This window comes from Schistocerca serialis, chromosome 5 (genome assembly GCF_023864345.2).
Source record: "Schistocerca serialis cubense isolate TAMUIC-IGC-003099 chromosome 5, iqSchSeri2.2, whole genome shotgun sequence".
In the NCBI taxonomy this organism is placed as follows: domain Eukaryota; kingdom Metazoa; phylum Arthropoda; class Insecta; order Orthoptera; family Acrididae; genus Schistocerca; species Schistocerca serialis.
Genome location: NC_064642.1, coordinates 135,619,068 through 135,642,140, shown reverse-complemented (window position 1 = coordinate 135,642,140; position 23,073 = coordinate 135,619,068). Strand labels below are relative to the sequence as shown.

The window sequence follows — 23,073 nt, the reverse complement described above, 5'->3', positions numbered from 1 at the left end:
ATGCAGTGGCTTGTTCCATGAGAAAGGCATTGACTCACAGGGTCCTACGGAACCTAATGAATTATAATTACTCTGATTTTCTTCTGTTTTTAATTGACTTTGAGATCAATATCTTGTGTTTCAGGAACATAAACATATCAGTTAAATCAGTTTGGTTTTCATTGTTAAAAAGTGTGGATATTATTGATTCTGTATTCTAGGTTGGTGCATGAGGTCATAATGTTTTTGTTTCAGATGTTAGTATTCCAGTTGCTGTGGGTTTATTTATCGATTGTCATTTTTTATTTGTAGTTCACTGTTACAGTTTGAGTTTACATATTGTTAGTTTGTCATTTGAAGATATGATTGGAGCTGTGGAGACTAGAAAATGGAGTACCAAGTGGAGAAATCAAAATATTTCTGACATATTCTTATCTCTGAAATCAGTTGAGGGGTGACAGCAGTGGAACCAGCCATAAACATTTGTTCCACATATGGGATATTTCCATTGGACAGAGTACTGCATAAAAAGGGGTTTTCATTTTAAGGAGTATTGTTTTAACATTATTGGTTCTCCACGTTCATGAAGACCTTTGGAGTGTGATGAAGATCATTTAAAGTACATTAATCCAGAACGGTTCACTTCAGTGTACTTGAGAACTGGCAAATGTGATGAACTGTGATCATTCGACCATTGTGCGACATGTGCATGCAATGAGGAAGGTTCAAAAATTGTATGTATGGGTACCGAATGCTCTGGGCCAAAATCGCAAAAGTCAGTGGGTGGCCATATGTGCATCTCTGCTTGCTCATTATCAAATAGACTTGTGAACAGCATTGACCATTCCTATCAAATATCATTATTGGTGATGAGAAATGGTGTCTTTCTGCAAATATAAGGGAAATAAATGGCAGCAAGTCCCTGGACAAAGACTTACACGCATCCACAAAAGTTTATGCATCTGGTGGAACAGTGACAATGTGGTGTACTACAGATTGCTTCCCTGAGCACTGCTGACATTTATAGTCAACAACTGAGATGTCTTGGAGACACATCCCAAGAACATTAACCAGGAAACCGGCAAGAAGTGATGTTATTCCATGATAACACCCACCTGCTAGGCTTACAAAAAACACAATTGGGATGGGAAGTCATTCCACACGCATCTTATTCACTTGATCTTGCTCCCTCATATATTCACCTTTGCCACTCTCTATCGCACAGCCTTCAGCAAACTTCATTTCCTGATGAAAATGCACTCTGAACGTGACTTGATGAGTTCTCCACCTCCCGCGTTGGCAGACTGTTGTAAATAGTGAAGGAGAATACGTTATTGATGACTGAAGTATCTGTGATGTGTATCTGTAGTGTTCATTAAACTTATGGAGAAACATGATGAACTTATGCACCAACCCAATAATAGTAGGTAATATTACAGAAGCAGAAATGTTCCATCATTCTTATTAATAACCTCTTTCTTCCATATTTGTATCACATGCGTACAGGTTTTATAAGGAGGGAACTTGTGTTGCCATTGTGGGTACTGGGAAAGAAGAAAATCGTAACAACTTATATCCTCATGCAGCAGCTTTTGCACAGCCTTCTGGTGTGACACTCTCTCCTGAACTGCAGGCTGTCTTTGTGGCAGATAGTGAGAGCTCAAGTATTCGGAGAGTATCATTGGTTGATGGAAAAGTCAGCGCTGTTGCTGGTGGCAGTAGAAGTCCTTTTGTAAGTCTTACAAAATTTAGGCACTAATATTTATGTAAAATTAAAGATTGTTACTAATATACTATCAGTATAGAGACATGTTGAGTTGTAGACTTAATAAAATATAGAATTATAGTAGCTGTTGACTGATGAGTCACAATATTCACATCATACAAACACCTGGGAATATCAGTATGCAGGGCTGTGCAGTTTTAACTGAAGCAATCGACGGGCTTTGATTTGTCTATGTAGGAGTGGCAGATTGCAGTTTGTCTGTAAAAGAGATTTTTATAAGAGAATGTTACAAAATATACACAAAGCGTAAGAAATAAATGTAGACACTGAGCATTTACAAAGAAGGTTGATACAAATGGCCACATACGTGTGTGACTTGTAGAAGAATATATTTGAAGTGCTACAAAGTCTAAATTTGATGACACTCAAAGAAAGTCAAAGAGCTACTTACAAAATTCAAGGAACTGGTTTCAGATTAAATAGTAGTAATTACACAGGCCAACAACGGAAAATCTTTTTTGCTGAAAATACATTGTTATTATGTTTTTTAGGATGGGAAATCCAAATATAATACCTAAAAAACTGTATCACCCAACATTTCTTCACATTTTACAGTTAAATTTATTAAATTAAGCGATTTTTAAAGGATTTAACAGCTTTTATATAGTTAAAATAATTTAAAAACGAGGTTTAATGAATGTAGATGATGTTGGTAGCACTGCTGAAAACCATTTGCTGGCAAAAAAAGGCCGATTCTATTTTTGTGTTAACAGATGGTATTTTTTTTACTGTCAGTCTAATGTCACTTTCCCGTTTCCTGTACATGTGCTCAGTACAATGTCTAATCATGGTTGTAAAAATTCTGCTGACAGTTTTTTTTTTTATATTTGTGGTGAATTTGTGATTAAAAAACACGAAAGAAACATTACAGACTTTGTGAAAAAGGTTTATCTATCATACTTTGGATCTAAACTTGATCAAGATAAATCTTGGGCCCCACATAAGGTATGTTATGTGTGTGTTGAAGATCAGAGAAAATGGTCCAAAAAGGAAAAAAAGCCTTTAGATTTGCTGTTCTTATGATATGGAGGGAACCAAGAAATCATTCTGATGTTTGCTACTTTTGCAGTGTAGATATTATTGGTCATAATTTGAAAAACAAGAATGTAATAAGCTACCCTAACCTTCTGTCTGCCATCCGACCAGTAGGGCAGGGTGTAGATTTGCCACTTCTTAAACCACCAGATGATTTAAATTCTATTCCAACTGAAATATTTTCTGATGTACATTCTGATTTAGGTGAACCAGATGATGATGCATTCCATTGTAATACAGGAAGTCTAGAGCCAAAATTGTTTACTCAGACTGAGTGTAACGATTTGGTTAGAGATCTGGGCTTAATGAAAGGCTCAATTGCTTTGCTCTAGATTAAAAAAAAGAACGTATTGGCAGTTGGAACCAGCATATACATGTATAGAAAGAGAGAGCAGCAATTTTCCAAGTTTTTTCAACAAGAAGATGATTTAGTGTACCGCTCAGACATTCCCGGTCTAATGAATGAGTTTTGTATTGAGTACGAAAAGGAAGACTGGAGGCTGTTTATTGATTCATCCAAAAGTAGTGATGGAAAAATGCTACCAAGGCCGCTGGAACACCAACATGGTGGGGGACTACTGTTGGTCACTTCACTGAGAAGTTCAGCAAGCGACTCTCCATAAAAAAAGCTACACAAGAAGCTTCAAAGAAAAAAGAGGAAGAAAATACAAACCAATTCCAGCTGACAAGTGAAACCTCTATTAACGCACATCATTGTTTTAAGTAGCTTACAGTAAATACAAACCATGCTTATGTTGTAATGAAGCATTTCATTAATTTCCCCATTTACTGTATAGAATAAGATTTTTATACTATGTAATAAAAAGCATGTTGCTCAAAAACTATGGGTTATACAAAAAAACTAAGGCTAGATTTGGATTCAGCTCATAAAAATCTATAAAGATCAGCTATGAAAGCAAAAAAAGTTAAAAAAAATTTTTTTTTTTTCATTGGCCAGTTATCTGGCACCCCAAGTGGAAGATGTACTGTGCTGCTGTTCTTCTATTGTTACTATTTTGAGTGTGGCAAAACAATGCTGTAGTGTTCATCTGGGTATGCTAGTGTAAAAAGTGTCACAAATTCAACTAAGTAAAAAATCTATCCATTTTGCATGTTTATATACATATGTAAGTGCACTTCCAGATTTTCCTTGTGTGAGGTTGTGTACTAAGTGGGTTTTATTAGAAACTATAGGTGCTAATATATTACAGGTCATGTAATTTTCCAAAATTTTTCATTATTTGTGTCAAGGCTTGTGCGTATAGTGATATATCAAGTATTTCTGAACATTTGTAACTACCATGCAAAATGTTTGCTATATCATCAACTGTAAACTAAATTTGTGTTCTTTAGAAGTTTGTGGCAACAATGTCCTTGTTGAAACACAAATCTCTAGTTTTATTGTATATTTGTTTGATAAACTGTTTGTGTTTGATAATTTTTGGATGCTCATGAGTGTAGTGCATAACATATTTTGTAGTCAGTTATGAGCTACAATTGTGTAGCAAGTCTCTTTGCAGAAAATCATTTCCCTTCCTACTGCAGTATAGGTACTTACATGATCAGTGCAGTATTTCCAGTTTTTTAACTGCTACTTCTAAGTCAATGTTTGAAATGTTACAATCATGATCTCAGTGAATCTAATTTTAGTTAATTGCTTAGTGTTCAGATAAAGGATTGAGGAATTTTTGTGGGGAGAATGCATCATGTTATTTTGGATGGAGAGTCATCAGCAGTTGTAGAAGTAATTGCTGGAGTGTGAGTTATTCTTCGTGTTTTATTGTCCCTGTTAATACACATCAATAAAATGAACATTGAACTACACTAATTTGGAACCATTCTATTGAATGGGCATGGAAAATTGTGCATTAAAAATCATTTAGTTTCTCACTGGAAACAACTTTCTGTTGTCAATGGACATTGCGTGAAAAATGTGGTGAGCAGCATTTGCCCAGACTGACTCCAGCTACAAGGGAAAATGTGCTTGACTACTTTTAGGAAACATGCACAGTATAGTCTGTTCACTGCGGGATTTTCACAAAGAAGTATGTGCACTCAGTATGTCTGCTTGGGGGGGCCCTCATCCAAGATGTGGAGGTGGCCTTGCCTGCAGCTATCGAGCGTGCAGGGTGCAGTGGTCTGCATGTAGTGGCTCACATCAGCACCAACTATGCCTGTTACTTGGGTTCTGAGGTGATCTTCAGTTCATACAGGCAGCTGGTGGAGGTGGTAAAGACTGCTGGCCTCATATGGGGGAGGAGGGGGGGCAAGCAGAGCTTGCAATTTGAAGCATCGTTCCCAGAGTTGATTGGGGTCCTTTGGTTTGAAGCTGAGTGGAGGGTTTCAACTGAAAGCACCATAGACTCTATGACAGTCTAGGCTGCAGAGTATTTCTAGACTAGCGTTATTGTGTGGGGATTTCTAGGACTCCCCTTTGATAGGTCAGGGATGCACTACACAAAGGAAGCAGCTACTCAGGTAGCAAGAGTACTTGTGGAGTGCACAAGAGGGTTTTTCAGGCTACGCAGGAGCTTGAGGTGCTCTGATGAACACACGTCAGTCGATATGCAGCAAGGGAAGTCAAACACCATTTAGAATAAAGACACTTCAACTGTCACAGTTTTATCAGATAACTGTTGAAGTATTTGTAATAAAGTTCCTGACTTTACTGCTCTCCTGCCTGGAAAGTTATCACGCTCAGACTATTCTTGGGACCGAGAGATGGCTGAAATCCGATGTGGAAAGCTCTGAGATATTTAGCGAGTCGTGGAACGTATATCAAAAAGACAGATTAGAGGCAATAGATGGGGGAGTGTTCAGTGCAGTTGATAAAAATATTGTCTCTGTTGAGGTCAAAATCGAGTGTAACATTGAAGTCATCTTGTTGCGTATAACAGGTGTAGGTGAAACCTAGTTAATTGTTGGATGTTTTTACCAGCCACCCGGTTCTGCTATGACAGTGTTTTTTTGTCATCAGTCTACTGACTGGTTTGATGCGGCCCGCCACAAATTCCTTTCACTTGCAACCTACGTCCTCAATTATTTGCTTGACGTATTCCAATCTCTGTCTTCCTCTACAGTTTTTGCCCTCTACAGCTCCCTCTAGTACCATGGAAGTCATTCCCTCATGTCTTAGCAGATGTCCTATCATCCTGTCCCTTCTCCTTATCAGTGTTTTCCACATATTCCTTTCCTCTCCGATTCTGCGTAGAACCTCCTCATTCCTTACCTTATCAGTCCACCTAATTTTCAACATTCGTCTATAGCACCACATCTCAAATGCTTCGATTCTCTTCTGTTCTGGTTTTCCCACAGTCCATGTTTCACTACCATACAATGCTGTACTCCAGATGTACAACCTCAGAAATTTCTTCCTCAAATTAAGGCCGGTATTTGATATCAGTAGACTTCTCTTGGCCAGAAATGCCTTTTTTGGCATAGCGAGTCTGCTTTTGATGTCCTCCTTGTTCCGTCCATCATTGGTTATTTTACTGCCTAGGTAGCAGAATTCCTTAACTTCATTGACTTCGTGACCATCAATCCTGATGTTAAGTTTCTCGCTGTTCTCATTTTTACTACTTCTCATTACCTTTGTCTTTCTCCGATTTACTCTCAAACCATACTACATACTCATTAGACTGTTCATTCCGTTCAGCAGATCATTTAATTCTTCTTCACTTTCACTCAGGATAGCAATGTCATCAGCGAATCGTATCATTGATATCCTTTCACCTTGTATTTTAATTCCACTCCTGAACCTTTCTTTTATTTCCATCATTGCTTCCTCGATGTACAGATTGAAGAGTAGGGGTGAAAGGCTACAGCCTTGTCTTACACCCTTCTTAATACGAGCACTTTGTTCTTGATCGTCCACTCTTATTATTCCCTCTTGGTTGTTGTACATATTGTATATAACCCATCTCTCCCTATAGCTTACCCCTACTTTTTTTAGAATCTCGAACAGCTTGCACCATTTGATATTGTCGAACGCTTTTTCCAGGTCGACAAATCCTATGAAAGTGTCTTGATTTTTCTTTAGCTTTGCTTCCATTATTAGCCGTAACGTCAGAATTGCCTCTCTCGTCCCTTTACTTTTCCTAAAGCCAAACTGATCGTCACCTAGCGCATTCTCAATTTTCTTTTCCATTCTTCTGTATATTATTCTTGTAAGCAGCTTTGATGTATGAGCTGTTAAGCTGATTGTGCGATAATTCTCGCACTTGTCAGCTCTTGCCGTCTTCGGAATTGTGTGGATGATGCTTTTCCGAAAGTCAGATGGTATATCGCCAGACTCATATATTCTACACACCAACATGAATAGTCGTTTTGTTGCCACTTCCCCCAATGATTTTAGAAATTCTTATGGAATGTTATCTATCCCTTCTGCCTTATTTGACCGTAAGTCCTCCAAAGCTCTTTTAAATTCCGATTCTAATACTGGATCCCCTATCTCTTCTAAATCGACTCCTGTTTCTTCTTCTATCACATCAGACAAATCTTCACCCTCATAGAGGCTTTCGATGTATTCTTTCCACCTATCTGCTCTCTCCTCTGCATTTAACAGTGGAATTCCCGTTGCACTCTTAATGTTACCACCGTTGCTTTTAATGTCACCAAAGGTTGTTTTGACTTTCCTGTATGCTGAGTCTGTCCTTCCGACAATCGTATCTTTTTGGATGTCTTCACATTTTTCCTGCAGCCATTTCGTCTTAGCTTCCTTGCACTTCCTATTTATTTCATTCCTCAGTGACTTGCATTTCTGTATTCCTGATTTTCCTGGAACATGTTTGTACTTCCTCCTTTCATCAATCAACTGAAGTATTTCTTCTGTTACCCATGGTTTCTTCGCAGCTACCTTCTTTGTACCTATGTTTTCGTTCCCAACTTCTGTGATGGCCCTTTTTAGAGATGTCCATTCCTCTTCAACTGTACTGCCTACTGCGCTATTCCTTATTGCTGTATCTATAGCGTTAGAGAACTTTAAACATATCTCATCATTCCTTAGTACTTCCACATCCCACTTCTTTGCGTATTGATTCTTCCTGGCTAGTGTCTTGAACTTCAGCCTACTCTTCATCACTACTATATTGTGATCTGAGTCTATATCTGCTCTGACAGTTCTAGAGTCATTCAAAGAAAGTCTACGGTCAGTAGCATGTAAATACCCAGGTCATGCAATACTGGTTGGAGGCGACTTTAACCTGCCAAGTATAGACTGGGATGTCTATGTATTCATTGTGGAGGGTACAGATAGACAGTCATGCGAAATACTTTTGATGACATTTTCTGAAAATTGTCTTGATCAGCTAGCTTGGCAGCCCATACACAATGGAAATATCTTAGACCTTGTTGCTGCAAATAGGCCGGACCTTATCAAAAATGTCAGTATAGAGTTGGGGATTAGCGATCTTGACGTCGTTATAGCAGCTGTGATTACGAAAGTTAATAAATCAGTCAAGAAGACTAGGAGAGTGTTTCTGCTAGATAGAGCAGATAAGTGGTTATTAACTTCTCACTTAGACATTGAATTGGTATGACTTAGTGCCAGTAAGATGGGTGGAGGAATTATGGGCGAAGTTTAAGCAGATTATAAATCATGATCTGGAGAGTTATGTGCCTAGTAAGTGGATAAAGGATCAAAAAGACCCCTCATGGTTTAATAACAAAATTTGGTGGCTGCTGAGGAGGTAGAGGCTGTTGCACTCTCAGTTCAAAAGGGAATGCATAAATGATGGCAAGCGAAAGTTAGCAGAGATTCATGCATCTGTGGGAAGATCTACATGCAAAAGCATGCAGCAACTACCACCGTCACACTAAGCAAAAGATCTGGCAGAGAACCCAAGAAACTTCTGGCCATATGTAAAATCGCTAAGCATGTTGAAGGATTCCATTCAGTCCCTTGTTGACCAGTCTGATGTGGCCGTTGAAGACAGCAAATCAAAAGTGAAGTTTTAAATGTCACATTCTACAAACCGTTCACACAAGAGAATCGTACAAACATACTGTCATTTGACCATCAGAAAGACTGCCGTAGGGATAACATAGTAATAAGCATACCTGGCATAGAGAAACAACTGAATGGTTTGAAAGCAAGTAAATCACCAGGTCCGTATGGACTCCCAGTTCTATTTTACAAAGAGTACTTTATGGCATTGGCCCCTTACTTAGCTTGCATTTATCATGACTCTCTCGCCCAGCGCAAAGTCCCAAGTGACTGGAAAAAAGTGGAGGTAATTCCAGTTTATCAGAAAGGTAAAAGATCAGACACACAAAATTGCAGTCCAATAGCCTAACTTCTGTTTGCTGCAGAATCCTTGGACATATTCTCAGTTCAAATATAATAAACTTTCTTGAGACTGAGAAGCTTATGTGCACGAATCAGCATGGTTTTAGAAAGCAGTACTCGTGCAAAACTCAGATTGCGCTTTTCTCACATACTGAGAATTACAGACGAATGGCAATAGGCAGATTCCATATTTCCAGAAGCATTTGACATGGTGCCCCATTACAGGCTGTTAACAAAGGTACGAGCATATGAAATAAGTTCACAGACATGTGAGAGGCCAGAAGACTTCTTAGATGATAGAACCCAGTACGTTGTCCTCGACAGCAAGTGTTCATCAGAGACAAGGGTATCATCAGGAGTGCCCCAGCGAAGTGCGCTACAACCGCTGTTGTTCTCTATATAAATAAATTATTTGACTGACATGGTGGGCAGCAATCTGTGGTTGTTTGCTAATAATGCCATGGTGTATGGTAAGGTGCCGAAGTTGAGTGACTGTAGGAAGACACAAGATGACTTGGATAAAATTTCCAGTTGATGTGATGAATGGCAGCTAGCCATAAAAGTTGAAAAATGTAAGTTAATGTGGACAAGTGGGAAGATCAAATCCGTAATGTTCAGATGCAGTATTACTAGTGTCCTGCTTGACACAGTCAAGTCATTTAAATATTTGGGCATAATGTTGCAGAGTTATATGAGGTGAAATGAGCATGTGAGAACTGTGGTAGGGAAGGTAAATGATTAACTTTGGTTTATTGGGAGAGTTATAGAAGAAAGAGAGTGGTTCATCTGTAAAGGAGACCGCATATAGGATGCTGGTTCAAACTATTCTTCAGTACTGCTCAAGTGTTTTGGATCCATACCAGGTGGGATTGAGGGAAGCCATCAAAGCAGTTAAGAGGCGTTCTTCCAGATTTGTTACCAGTAAGTCCGAGCAACATGCAAGTGTTATGGAGTTGCTTCAGGAACTTAAATGGGAATCCCTGCAGGGAATGCAACATTCTTTTTGCTAAACACTACTGACAAAATTTAAGGATCCAACATATTGATAATTTTTACCATTGGGCCAACTAACTACAACTGAATGAAACATAATTTTCATTCCATACATGTTTTGCCTTTATTCTCTGCAAGGCATCTTGAGTGGCAGGCTGCGTGAACGATTTTCTACTTGTTATGTTTCTGTTCCAATTTTGGTACTGTGCCTCTTCTTATAATTGGAACTTGGGGTTTTTCTTTTCCACATTTCACAGCACTAGGAAGTGAACACTTGTTTTGACACAGTGTTGATGCCATCCGAAGTTTATTCTGTATTTTTTAATTTTGGTCTGTAAAGTCTGTTTTGTATTTCAGCCTTTTTTTTTTTAAAAAAATATTTATGTGATTTGAAAAATGGTGTGTGGCTGATAAAGTAATTTTTTATGTGCCAGATGGATTGAAAAATTAGTAAATGGCATTGAGAAAGCTCTGAATTAGACCTTTTTTAACAACTTTATGGACCAGAGAGTGAATCTTGTCCTCCGTTTTGCGAATTTTATCCAAGTGATGTGAAGTTACTGAAAAAAACCAAGACATTTGACAAAGCTAAAGACAAGTCAGAAATTTTCAGTTTCTTGGGACTTCAGTGCTATAGAAGAGACACTTCTACCCAGAAGCACAGAGAGTAATGTAAAGTGAAACTCAGTTCTTCCCAACTACATTTGTCTTCCGTCCATCGTGGATGTAGCAGTGACAATGTAATTTCATCTCCCGGGACTACATTATCAATTCAGCTTTATTCTGCTAGACAAGCTGCTTCAATGCAGAGTTAATCTGGTGTTTGGAAATGACTGGAGGGAAGTCTGCTAACTCTGCTGTTCAGCCACCTTATGAACATGTCAAAGAAGCCTTTGAGACAATGTTTGCTCTAAGTGTTCCTGCTGAGTTTATCCTTTCAAGGACAAAGGAAGATATTTAGTATATGATGCTTTAGCTCCATGTTGTAAAAAGCAGTTGGTCTCTAGCAGAAGAGCACGTTTCCCTCTGTTTTGATGAAACTGTGAATGTAGCTTCAAAGAAAGAGCTTCAAACTGTAGTTAATAGTGGATTCCAAAAAAGGATTACAAGATATTTCTGAAAATGCTTTTTTCTCTAATTTTTTTGATGGCTTAACATCTTGCTGGAAAAATTTTATAAAAGTACAATCAGATATGAAACTTCTTGGTCATCGGTTTATGAAACATGTTTCCTCTGGATGCTGGCATTAGAGAATGACTTTTAGAATAATGGTCAGATGTTGAAAAATATTTTCTTCCGTCCATACACTAGGCACAAAAGCAAATTAACAAGTTCTTATGAAATACAAGAATGTTGTTAAACTCTTAAAAGATAAAACTATCAAAACAGAAATTTTGTTTGCTAGTTCAAGTGCTTGTACATGTTCAGTATTCACTGGTTTCATTCAGAAGGGAGATGCTTTAAAGCATCTAATGTATAATAAGCATCCATGTACAATAAGCATCCTGCAAAGAGAGTGGAAGAAGGATCATACAAAAACATTGTGAAATTCGCCGCAGTTCTTCCTATTGAGTACAGTGAACATACAATAGTTGATGAATCGAAGAAAGTATGTACAGTAGAAGAAGAAAAAATGGATGTAGAAAGGGGATTCTAATTGCCAAGGAACCTCTTGAATGAGAACACAACAAATACACGTGAAACCTGTTTCACTGCTGATATCATTTTCCAAACATTTTTTGAATGAGGTGTACTCTACAATGATATCTCACCTGAGCAACAATAATATCCTCAGTAAATCACAGTTTGGATTTCAGACGAGTTTTTCTATTGAGAATGTCATTTACACATGCAGTAACCAAATTTTATAAGCATTAAATAACAAACCTATCTTAAGCCACTGAACTATTTGAACCGCAATATCCTCCCAGATAAACTGAGGATTTATGGAAGTGATGATAAAGCCAATAAATGGATAATGTCATATCTAACCAAAAGAATGCAGAAATTGGTACTTAGTAATTCAATCAATGTAATCAGAGGAGATTCCTATGACTGGGGATAAATCACATATGGAGTTCCCCCAGGCTCGATCTTAAGCCCGCCGTTGTTCCTTATATATGTAAATGGTCTTCCATTTAAGATACAATAATTGTAATTAGATCTTTTTTTTCTGATGGCACTAATATTGTAATCAATCCAAACGTACACACAGCAACAGAATAAAAGGTAAACAATGTTCTTAACAGTGTCATTAACTGGTATTCCACTAATGGTCTCCCTCTTAATTTTAAGAAGACACAACACATTCACTTCTGCACCTCTAGAGGTACTATCCAGTGATAATTGTAACACACAGTGAGGAAGTAATAAATAGGGTGGAAACTTCAAAATTTTTAGATGCCCATATTAATAGGCATTTGAACTGGAAATATACATTTTAGAACACCTAAAACAACTTAGGTCAGCTGCATCTGCACCTAGAATCATTACATATCTAGGGGGCAGACAAATCATCAAGTTGACATGTTGTGTGTATTTTCATTCAATAATTCCATACGGTACAATGTTGTGGGGGACTCATCTTTAAGAAATAAAGTATTCATTGTTCCAAAATGTACTACAAGAATAATATGTGGTGCTCACCAACGATCATCTTGTAGACATCTGTTCATGGAGTTGGTCATTCTGACTACTGCTTTGCAGAATATTTGTTCCCTTATGATGTTTCTTGTAAATAATCCACTCTAGTTCAAAACCAACAATAATGTACACAATTGCAGTACCAGGAGGAAAAGTGACTTTCTTTGCTTATTTCCTGCTTATTTAGCCTGACCAGATTAGAGCCTTATAGTCCTCACTTACATTTGACCAGGAACAACACATACAAAGAAATATTATGTAACAGTCACAGTAAAAAAGAATAATTGACAATAATAATAACAGTAGTAATAATACTAATTATAAAATGATAAAATAACAGAGACATTAGGAATGATGTTGATTAGTTATTACATGACAAACTCAGTATTAATAAAATGTATGATGAGGCAAACATCTGCAACTGGAACGTATTTATTGAATACAGTGGATTTTTTATTCTATCAATACTGATAATTTGCATTATTAATAAAAAGTAATAATTGGCAACAATAATAATAGCAATACTAAAATGATGATGATAAAACAATGTAGGCATTCGAATTATATTGATTAGTTTAGCACTTTCGAAGCCTTGTTTGGTTTTAGAAAACATGGAAGGGATAATAAAAGAGGAGAAGACGGAAATGAATTGACAGTGGCTGTTAGGAAGGGAGAGAATTCCAAGGGGAGGCAAAATTGGTGGGGTAGGGAGAGTTGATGAGAGTGAGCTGCAAACAAGTATATGTAAGGGATAGCTATTGTGATAGAAGCTGAGCCATTAACCATCATTCTAAGTTTTAAAGAGCTTTAATTGCTCTGATATTTTGAGAAAAAACTTGCCAGAGTCAAGATCCTGACATATAAAATGTTTTAGAGAATATGGCGGTGTTGTGTTGTGATAAAGAGAATGCTTTTCTCTCCTGAGAATGAGTATTTCTGCTGTGTTGTTCAGATAGTAGTGTAAGGATTGAAGGTAAGAAGGACTACAGTGGTTGAGAAGGTGGTACAGCAAACATACAGCCTGATAGTCTCTACACTTATCAGCACCTAGCCATGATAATTGTTTATAGGCAGAAGTGATGTGCTCAAAATAATGTATGTCACAAACTTATCACACACAAGCATTCATCGCCAGTCCCACCCAACGTCAGCTGTCATACGAAAGTCGTCGGAGAATAGTATCACCATAATGAAGGATGGGGAGTATTAGTGACTCTATGAGTTTCTGTTTAAGCTCTAGAGGAAATACTTTTTTTATATTTCTGTAGTGAATGAAGTGAGGCTGACCTCTCTTACAGACGGCAGTTGTGTGTTCATTAGAGTCTAAGTGATAGTTCAGAATTATCCCCAAGACCTTTGGAGAAGAAGAAAGTTATTTCTGTGCTGTTTAGGATTAGTGGTGGAAGAGATTCTCTAAACTGAGAGGTAATAAGTCTCTTGTGAGCGACTAAGGTTGCTTGCACTTTAGATGGCTTAAGTTTCAAGCCTATCTGCGCGCACTCCAATGAAGCATGTGAGTCAATGTCTGTGTGCTGGATGGCTGTACACAGGTTAAATGGGTGTGTGCTTAGTTATAACTGAAGGTCATCAGTCTGGTACTGAGCACCGTGGGTTTCAAATCCGCACCAGATGGCATGGACCTCGATTACCACTAGAGGTCTCTACAGCCATTGCGTTGTAAGCCGTGGCTGTACACGCTCCTAGCTCTCATATAATGTGAGGGTGCCACGGTGGAGCATGTGGTCCCAGTGGCCAATAGTGACGTACCCTATCATGTATTTAAGCGCCTGCCTCTCGCTTAGCGAGGCAGTCTGATATTCACGTGAGTCTATCAACATCTCACCTACAGACAGCGCATTTACTTTGCTTGTTTCCATATACGAGTGGACGTTGTTGATTTGTGAGGTTTTTCGCTTGTGACCCCGTTGCTTCCTGCGAGTTGTTGTTCATAGGGTCTTGCTCGGTCGTCAGTCGTATTTTGTGCCCGTCCTTTCCTGTTCGTCTGTTTTGTTTGTTTGTAGGCCTCTCCCATTCAGTCCCGCCACACTTTCGTTCTCGGCAACCCCGTGACCAGAACAGTCGTGGTTACAACATTTTGGCAACAAGGTAAATGGTGGTAGTTGTTAGCATGGAGGCGAAGCTGGTCTGTCTTCTGGAGCAACAGCAGCAGCTCCAGTTAGACATCTTACAGTAGTCACTGCGGTTACTAATGGACAAAGTTGATTCAAGGGACGCACTACAACAGCAGCTTCCAAGTCCTTGGGTGTCCGATGGTTTCTCACGTCCACCGTCATTCCCCCCATTTAATGGTGCTAAAGAAGACTGAGAAAAATACTTACATCTGCTGGAACAACATTTCATGGCTTTGCAAGTCATGGGTGACTCCTTGCAGTGGTAATTGTTTTTTATTATGGTATATTAATAATTTTTACTTATGGACCGTCTGACAGCAACTGAATAAAACACAATTTTAGTGCCATCCGCGTTTCGCCTTCATTTTCTGCAAGGCATCATCAGTGGCCTGGAATATGTACATATGTTAGCTATTTTATTTACATTTTTGTCATTGTGCCTATAGGTTATAAACAGTTCTGGTGGTTGGTATTTCCTATTAAGTAGTAATGTTTTGAACTGTACTTACAGGTTGCTTGAACAATTTCCTACATATTACGCTCCTGTTGCATTTTTGGTGTTGTTCTTCTTCTAATGAACGCCAATTTGTGGTTTTTTTCCCCATTCCACAACACTATGCACTGAATGCTTGTTTTAAAGCAATGTTTTGGTTTCTGTTGCCTACTGTCAAATGTTCAGTGCATAGTGTTGTGGAATGGGGAAAAAAACCGCAAATTGGCGTTCATAAGAAGAAGAACAACACCAAAAATGCAACAGGAGCGTAATATGTAGGAAATTGTCCACGCAACCTGTAAGTTCAGTTCAAAACATTACTACTTAATAGGAAATACCAACCACCAGAACTGTTTATAACATATAGGAATAATGACAAAAATGTAAATAAAATAGCTAACATATGTACATATTCCAGGCCACTGATGATGCCTTGCAGAAAATGAAGGCGAAACGCGGATGGCACTAAAATTGTGTTTTATTCAGTTGCTGTCAGACGGTCCATAAGTAAAAATTATTAATATACCGTAATATTACACGCAACTGAGGAAGACAGGACTATAAAAGTTGAAGATGTAATTGTTTTTGTCTTGGACCTCCCCAGACACGTTCTTTCTTCTCCACAAGTTGGCACCGTTGTCCGTTCCTGTGGCTCTCTCTTTCCAGGAGATATTAATTTTGCTTACAAACTATTATTCCCAACGCTATCATGTGGTCGCCTCTCAGCTGGAGTTCCAGCCTGGTCAATCGTATGGTTTCTGGGTCACGGACTTCCAGGGTCTCAACTGTAGAAGCGATTTTACGTGCATCAGTCACCAGTATAAGGCTTTGTGTGCAAATTCCCTGATCCGGGATGTGGTGGTTCAGCTGGCTCCCAATCCTGAGGTCCACACTGCAGCGTTGAAACTTGATAACCCCTTCTTGGAAGAGATTCTCCGCATTGGCCACTTATTTGAAATTGCTCAGGCAGCTAACAAGTGTCTCATGGCGCGGCCGCAAGTGCCGGTGATTGATGCATCTGAGCGGGTTCCGCCCTCGCAATGTAGTTGTGCACAGTTGACAGAGGCCAGCCCCATTGGGACTCCTCTTTTTCTGACATCTCTATGGCATTGGCGCCTCCGGTCCCCCCTCATCGCCGGTCGCACGGCCCACTTCCATCTTGCCCACAGTGCTTTACCATACATTCTCGAGCTGATTGTCCCCACCGCTGGAAAACATGCACTCTGTGTGACAAGGAGGGCCACATCCGATTGGTTTGTCATAGTCGCTTGACTTGCTCCAGTCCTGCCCCTCCTGGGCCTCAAGATACCATACATGCTCTGCAATCGGTCATTCCACTGGATGACCCACCAGCACAGAAGGTTTTCCTCATGCTCCGCCTTTTCACTGAGGATGTCAGTTTTCAGGTTGACACTGGGGCCACCATCTCCCTGATTAATTTTGAAACATATGCCCGCCTGGGTTCTCCTGAATTGTCACCTCCCTCTCAGTGTTTCGTCACCTACAGTGGTTCCATTCCCCTTCGTGGGCAGTTCGTCGTCCAGGCGACGTACAAATATGTTGCCCAGCTCCTTACCCTATTTGTTGTTGACCATCCATTGGCTTTGAATATTTTTCACCTGGATGCATTTCAACTGTTTGGCTTTTCAATTTAAATGAAGTTAAGGTCGTTTCCACGGCTGTTCCTTTTCAGTACTTGGACGATCTGTGCTCAGCTTTTGCATCGTTGTTTGTTACGGATCTTGGATGTGCTTCAGATTTTCAGGTGCACATCACACTTCAGCCAGATGCACAGCCTCTTTTTTTTCAGGGCCTGACCCTTTCCAGTGGCCTTAAGGCCGTCAGTCAAGCAGGAACTTGATTGGCTCCAGGCTGCTGGCATTCTGGAGCCTGTCACATACAGTGCCTGGGCGACACCATTGGTGGTCATACAGAAACCCGATGGGTCCCTTCAGCTGTGTGGGGACATAGCACTACTTTCAATGCTGTGTCCCTCGTAGGTACTTACCCCATTCCGCGACAGGAAGACCTTCTTGCCAAGCTTGCCGGGGGAGAGTACTTTTCAAAGATCAACTTGGCTGAGACATACCACCAGTTACCCTTGGATGCCTTTTGGATTGTGCAAGTACAAGCTCCTTCCATTTGGTGTCTTTTTGGCACCAGCCATTTTCCAGCAGTTCCTGGAGCAGCTTACGCAGCCTGTCCTCGCCTGCGTGAGTTATCTGGATGACATCTTGGTCACCGGGCGTTCCCACTAGGAACATTTGCACAACCTCAGCGCCTTATTTCATGCTCTCCAATCTGTGGGTCTACGCTGTCGGCTGGACGAGTGTTGTTTTTTTCAACCGGAAGTGGAATACTTAGGCCACTGGCTTAGCAAAAATTGCATTTGTCCTTCGGGTCGTAGTGTCATGGCCATTGAGCCCCTCCCTCGTCCCAAGGACTTATCTGAACTCCAGGTGTTTTTGGGCAGGGTTACTTATTACTTAAAGTTCTTACCCCAGGCTGTCTCCATTGCATCACAAAGGGGTGTCTTTTGATTGGACTCCTACCTGTAACCAGGCTTTTCTCTGTTTAAAGGCGATGCTGAAGTCTGCCCCTTGCCTTACTCCCTTCTCTCCGGACCGCCCCTCGGTTGTGACGGCTGATGCATCAGCATATGACATTGGGGCTATCGTAGCGCATCGGACTGCTGAAGGCTTAGAACAGCCCATCACTTATGCATCTACGATGTTGACCCCAGCACAATGGAACTACTCCCGGATTGAAAAGAAGGCCCTTGCGATAGTGTTCACCATCCAAATATTTCACACCTATCTCTTTGGGACAAAGTTCACCCTCCTGATGGACCATAAACCCTTAGTTACGCTATTCAGACCCCACTCTCACCTTCCAGAGCAGACAGCTCAACATCTCCAGCGCTGGGCGTTATTTTTGCAAAATTACGCTTACACCATCTGGTATAAGCCCACCTCGCACCATGCTAATGCGGATACTTTGTCACATCTCTCAGCAGGCCCCTATCCTGTGTTGACCAACAGGAGGTCCTCTGCTTACACATTGATTCCACCCACTGGGATGTGCTGGATGGTTTGCCTCTTATGGGTGCTCATATTGCCATGGCTACATGCCGAGACCCTATCTTGCAGCTGGTTCTCCGCTACGTGGTCCACGGGTGGCCCTCCTATATTACTCATCAGATGCGGACCGACTTCAACCCCTGGCTCTCCGTGGTTGATGATGTCCTTCTGTTGGCCCCAATTCACGGCATCCTCCTTCCACGACTTGTCAGGTCAACAGTATCAAACATATCTGTAGCCCGCCTTTCCACCCTTCCTCCATTGGCGCGGCAGAGAGGCTTGTCTGCACATTTAAACAACAGCTGATGAAGGTGGATGAAACATCTCCAACCACGTCAGCCCTCACCCTGTTTTTGAGCACCTATTGCACCACACCAATTGACGGACATAGTCTGGTGGAGCTCCTCCATGGGTGAATGCTGTGCACCCTGCTCCATTTTCTGATGCCATCCCCATCCCACCCCCACTGACATCGAAATAAGTGTCCAAGGAATAGAAAAGCAACTGGAAACACTCAACGGAGGAAAGTCCACTGGACCTGACGGGATACCAATTCGATTCTACACAGAGTACGCGAAAGAACTTGCCCCCCTTCTAACAGCCGTGTACCGCAAGTCTCTAGAGGAACGGAAGGTTCCAAATGATTGGAAAAGAGCACAGGTAGTCCCAGTCTTCAAGAAGGGTCGTTGAGCAGATGCGCAAAACTATAGACCTATATCTCTGACGTCGATCTGTTGTAGAATTTTAGAACATGTTTTTTGCTCGAGTATCATGCCGTTTTTGGAAACCCGGAATCTACTATGTAGGAATCAACATGGATTCCGGAAACAGCGATCGTGTGAGACCCAACTCGCTTTATTTGTTCATGAGACCCAGAAAATATTAGATACAGGCTCCCAGGTAGATGCTATTTTTCTTGACTTCCGGAAGGCGTTCGATACAGTTCCGCACTGTTGCCTGATAAACGAAGTAAGAGCTTACGGAATATCAGACCAGCTGTGTGGCTGGATTGAAGAGTTTTTAGCAAACAGAACACAGCATGTTGTTATCAATGGAGAGACGTCTACAGACGTTAAAGTAGCCTCTGGCGTGCCACAGGGGAGTGTTATGGGACCATTGCTTTTCACAATATATATAAATGACCTAGTAGATAGTGTCAGAAGTTCCATGCGGCTTTTCGCGGATGATGCTGTAGTATACCGAGAAGTTGCAGCATTAGAAAATTGTAGCGAAATGCAGGAAGATCTGCAGCGGATAGGCACTTGGTGCAGGGAGTGGCAACTGACCCTTAACATAGACAAATGTAATGTATTGCGAATACATAGAAAGAAGGATCCTTTATTGTATGATTATATGATAGCGGAACAAACACTGGTAGCAGTTACTTCTGTAAAATATCTGGGAGTATGCGTGCGGAACGATTTGAAGTGGAATGATCATATAAAATTAATTGTTGGTAAGGCGGGTACCAGGTTGAGATTCATTGGAAGAGTCCTTAGAAAATGTAGTCCATCAACAAAGGAGGTGGCTTACAAAACACTCTTTCGACCTATACTTGAGTATTGCTTATCAGTGTGGGATCCGTACCAGATCGGGTTGACGGAGGAGATAGAGAAGATCCAAAGAAGAGCGGCGCGTTTCGTCACAGGGTTATTTGGTAACCGTGATAGCGTTATGGAGATGTTTAACAAACTCAAGTGGCAGACTCTGCAAGAGAGGCGCTCTGCATCGCGGTGTAGCTTCCTCACCAGGTTTCGAGAGGGTGCGTTTCTGGATGAGGTATCGAATATATTGCTTCCCCCTACTTACACCTCCCGAGGAGATCACGAATGTAAAATTAGAGAGATTAGAGCCCGCACGGTGGCTTTCAGACAGTCGTTCTTCCCACGAACCATACGCGACTGGAACCGTTGGGTGGCTTGCGGAGTATAAATGTAGATGTAGATGTAGACTCCCGGCCCTCTCAGCGTTATGCCCCTGGCCCAGCCATATGGGCCCACATGTACGGGAGCAAGGCGGGTTGGGCGCCCGCCACGGTTGTTGCGGCCCATGGGTGGCATGTGACATTGGTGCAGACGTCAAACGGGTTGGAGCACTGCCATCATAACCAGCTCCGCCTGCATACCCCTGCGGAACTCCCGCCGCCGCCACCGCCTCCTCCTCCTCCGCTACCTCCTTTGGGTACAGATGTGGCCCTTGAGTCGCCACCACTACCCCCGTTTGCTGCCTCCCTGCGGGCCTGCTGCTGGCCCTCCCCTCCCCCAGGTGGATCAGCAGCTCCCTCTGCTGCCCTGGCCTCAGGGTTGGCCGTCATGGATACGTTGGACGTCCCTTCCTCCCCACCAGTGGCGGTTGACGTGCCTGGGTCTTTTCCCATCTGCCGACCACCACGGCACTGTCCAGGGCATTTCTGCCCCTACGCTCAAGTTTCAGGGGGAGGGATCTGGTGCTGAGCGCCACAGGGTTTCGAATCTGCGCCAGACAGCATGGACCTCAATTACCACTAGAAGTCTCTGCAGTCGTCGCGTCGTAAGCCATGGCTGCACGCGCTCCTGGCCCATGCATAATGTGAGGGCGCCACGGTGGAGCACGTGGTCCCAGTGGCCAATAGCGACATACCCTATCATGTGTTTAAGCGCCTGCCTCTCGCTTAACGAGGCAGTCTGATATTCACGTGAATCTATCGACATCTCACCTACAGACAGCGCGTTTACTTTGTCTGTTTCCATGTACGCGTGGATGTTGTTGATTCATGAGGTTTTTAACTTGTGACCCCGTTGCTTCTTGCATGTTGTTGTTCGTAGGGTCTTGCTCAGTCTTCAGTCATTGTTCGTGTCCGTCCTTTCCTGTTTGTCCGTTTTGTTTGTTCTTGGGCCGCTCCTGTTCGGTCCCGCTGTGCTTTCCTTCTCAGCAACCCCGTGACCAGAATTGTCGCAGTTACAACAATCAGCATAAAAGTGATGTGTGCAGTGGGAGCTAATCGTTGACACACCATTAACATATAATGAGAAAAGTAATGAGCCCAATACAGATCCTTGTGGGACCACCAATACTACATTCCTACACTGTAACCTGATGGCAGTTATAAGAGTCGAGGGACATGAAAGGGAAGCAGTGGTTGGGAAGGGAGTAAGACAGGGTTGTAGCCTCTCCCCAGTGTTATTCAATCTGTATATTGAGCAAGCAGTAAAGGAAACAAAAGAAAAATTCGGAGTAGGTATTAAAATCCATGGAGAAGAAATAAAAACTTTGAGGTTCGCCGATGACATTGTAATTCTGTCAGAGACAGCAAAGGACTTCGAAGAGCAGTTGAACGGAATGGACAGTGTCTTGAAGGGAGGATATAAGATGAACATCAACAAAAGCGAAACGAGGATAATGGAATGTAGTCGAATTAAGTCGGGTGATGTTGAGGGTATTAGATTAGGAAATGAGACACTTAAATAGTAAATGAGTTTTGCTATTTTGGGAGCAAAATAACTGATGATGGTCGAAGTAGAGAGGATATAAAATGTAGACTGGCAATGGCAAGGAAAGCGTTTCTGAAGAAGAGAAATTTGTTAACTTCGAGTATAGATTTAAGTGTCAGGAAGTCATTTCTGAAAGTATTTGTATGGAGTGTACCCATGTATGGAAGTGAAACATGGACGGTAAATAGTTTGGACAAGAAGAGAATAGAAGCTTTCGAAATGTGGTGCTACAGAAGAATGCTGAAGATTAGATGGGTAGATCACATAACTAATGAGGAAGTATTGAATAGGATTGGGGAGAAGAGAAGCTTGTGGCACAACTTGACCAGTAGAAGGGATCGGTTGGGAGGACATGTTCTGAGGCATCAGCAAATCACCAATTTAGTATTGGAGGGCAGTGTGGAGGGTAAAAATCGTAGGGGGAGACCAAGAGATGAATACACTAAGCAGATTCAGAAGGATGTAGGTTGCAGTAGGTACTGGGAGATGAAGAAGCTTGCACAGGATAGAGTAGCATGGAGAGCTGCATCAAACCAGTCTCAGGACTGAAGACCACAACAACAACAACAACAACAACCTGTTTGTTCCAATCATTACATGCTGTTGGTTGGGTGTTGAAATATTCAGAGTTGTTGTTCATTAGTGCTGGTTAACGTCTATGCTTGACATCCATAGGTAACCACTGCCCTAATGATAACTTCATATATATTGTCATTTTGAACTGTTGCTATATCATCCCAGATGTCTTTAGCTTTTTAAATGTATGATAACATCTATGGCCACTTAAAGTACAGACTTTTAATTCAATGGACATGGAGTTTACTTTATTAATATTTGCCTCTAGGTAGTCAAATTCCTCTACATGCTGAAAATTAAAACCTGCAGCTGACGAGACCATCCAGGTTATTTTTCCCTGTTGTATAGAGTTTCATGTATTTAGTTCTCGAGTCTTTAATTTCCTGTCCTCTGTGTTTTGCAACTTCTTTCAGTTCCACCATTAATTTCTCCAATGACATCCTTCATTTTTAAATAACTGCAATGTCATTAAGTTCAATGTCCTTATACCTTTGTGCCCAGATATTTGTGGTTTTCATATAACTGCTTCTAAGCTCAAATCGAAAAGCATTGTGGAAAAGCCTCATTTATTATTTACTGATATTGAAACAGTCTGTTAAC

At 41.2% G+C, this 23,073-nt stretch overlaps 1 protein-coding gene across 3 annotated transcripts in view; it reads left to right on the top strand.

Annotated features, from left to right (window-relative positions):
* Window positions 1–23,073, top strand: part of LOC126481325 (NHL repeat-containing protein 2) — a 167,439-nt gene that overhangs the window by 100,553 nt on the left and 43,813 nt on the right. For all 3 annotated transcript variants that reach the window (XM_050104989.1, XM_050104990.1, XM_050104991.1), the window contains exon 7: window positions 1,486–1,711. In XM_050104989.1, the coding sequence (XP_049960946.1) occupies window positions 1,486–1,711 (226 nt within the window). The remainder of the gene's footprint in view (window positions 1–1,485; window positions 1,712–23,073) is intronic.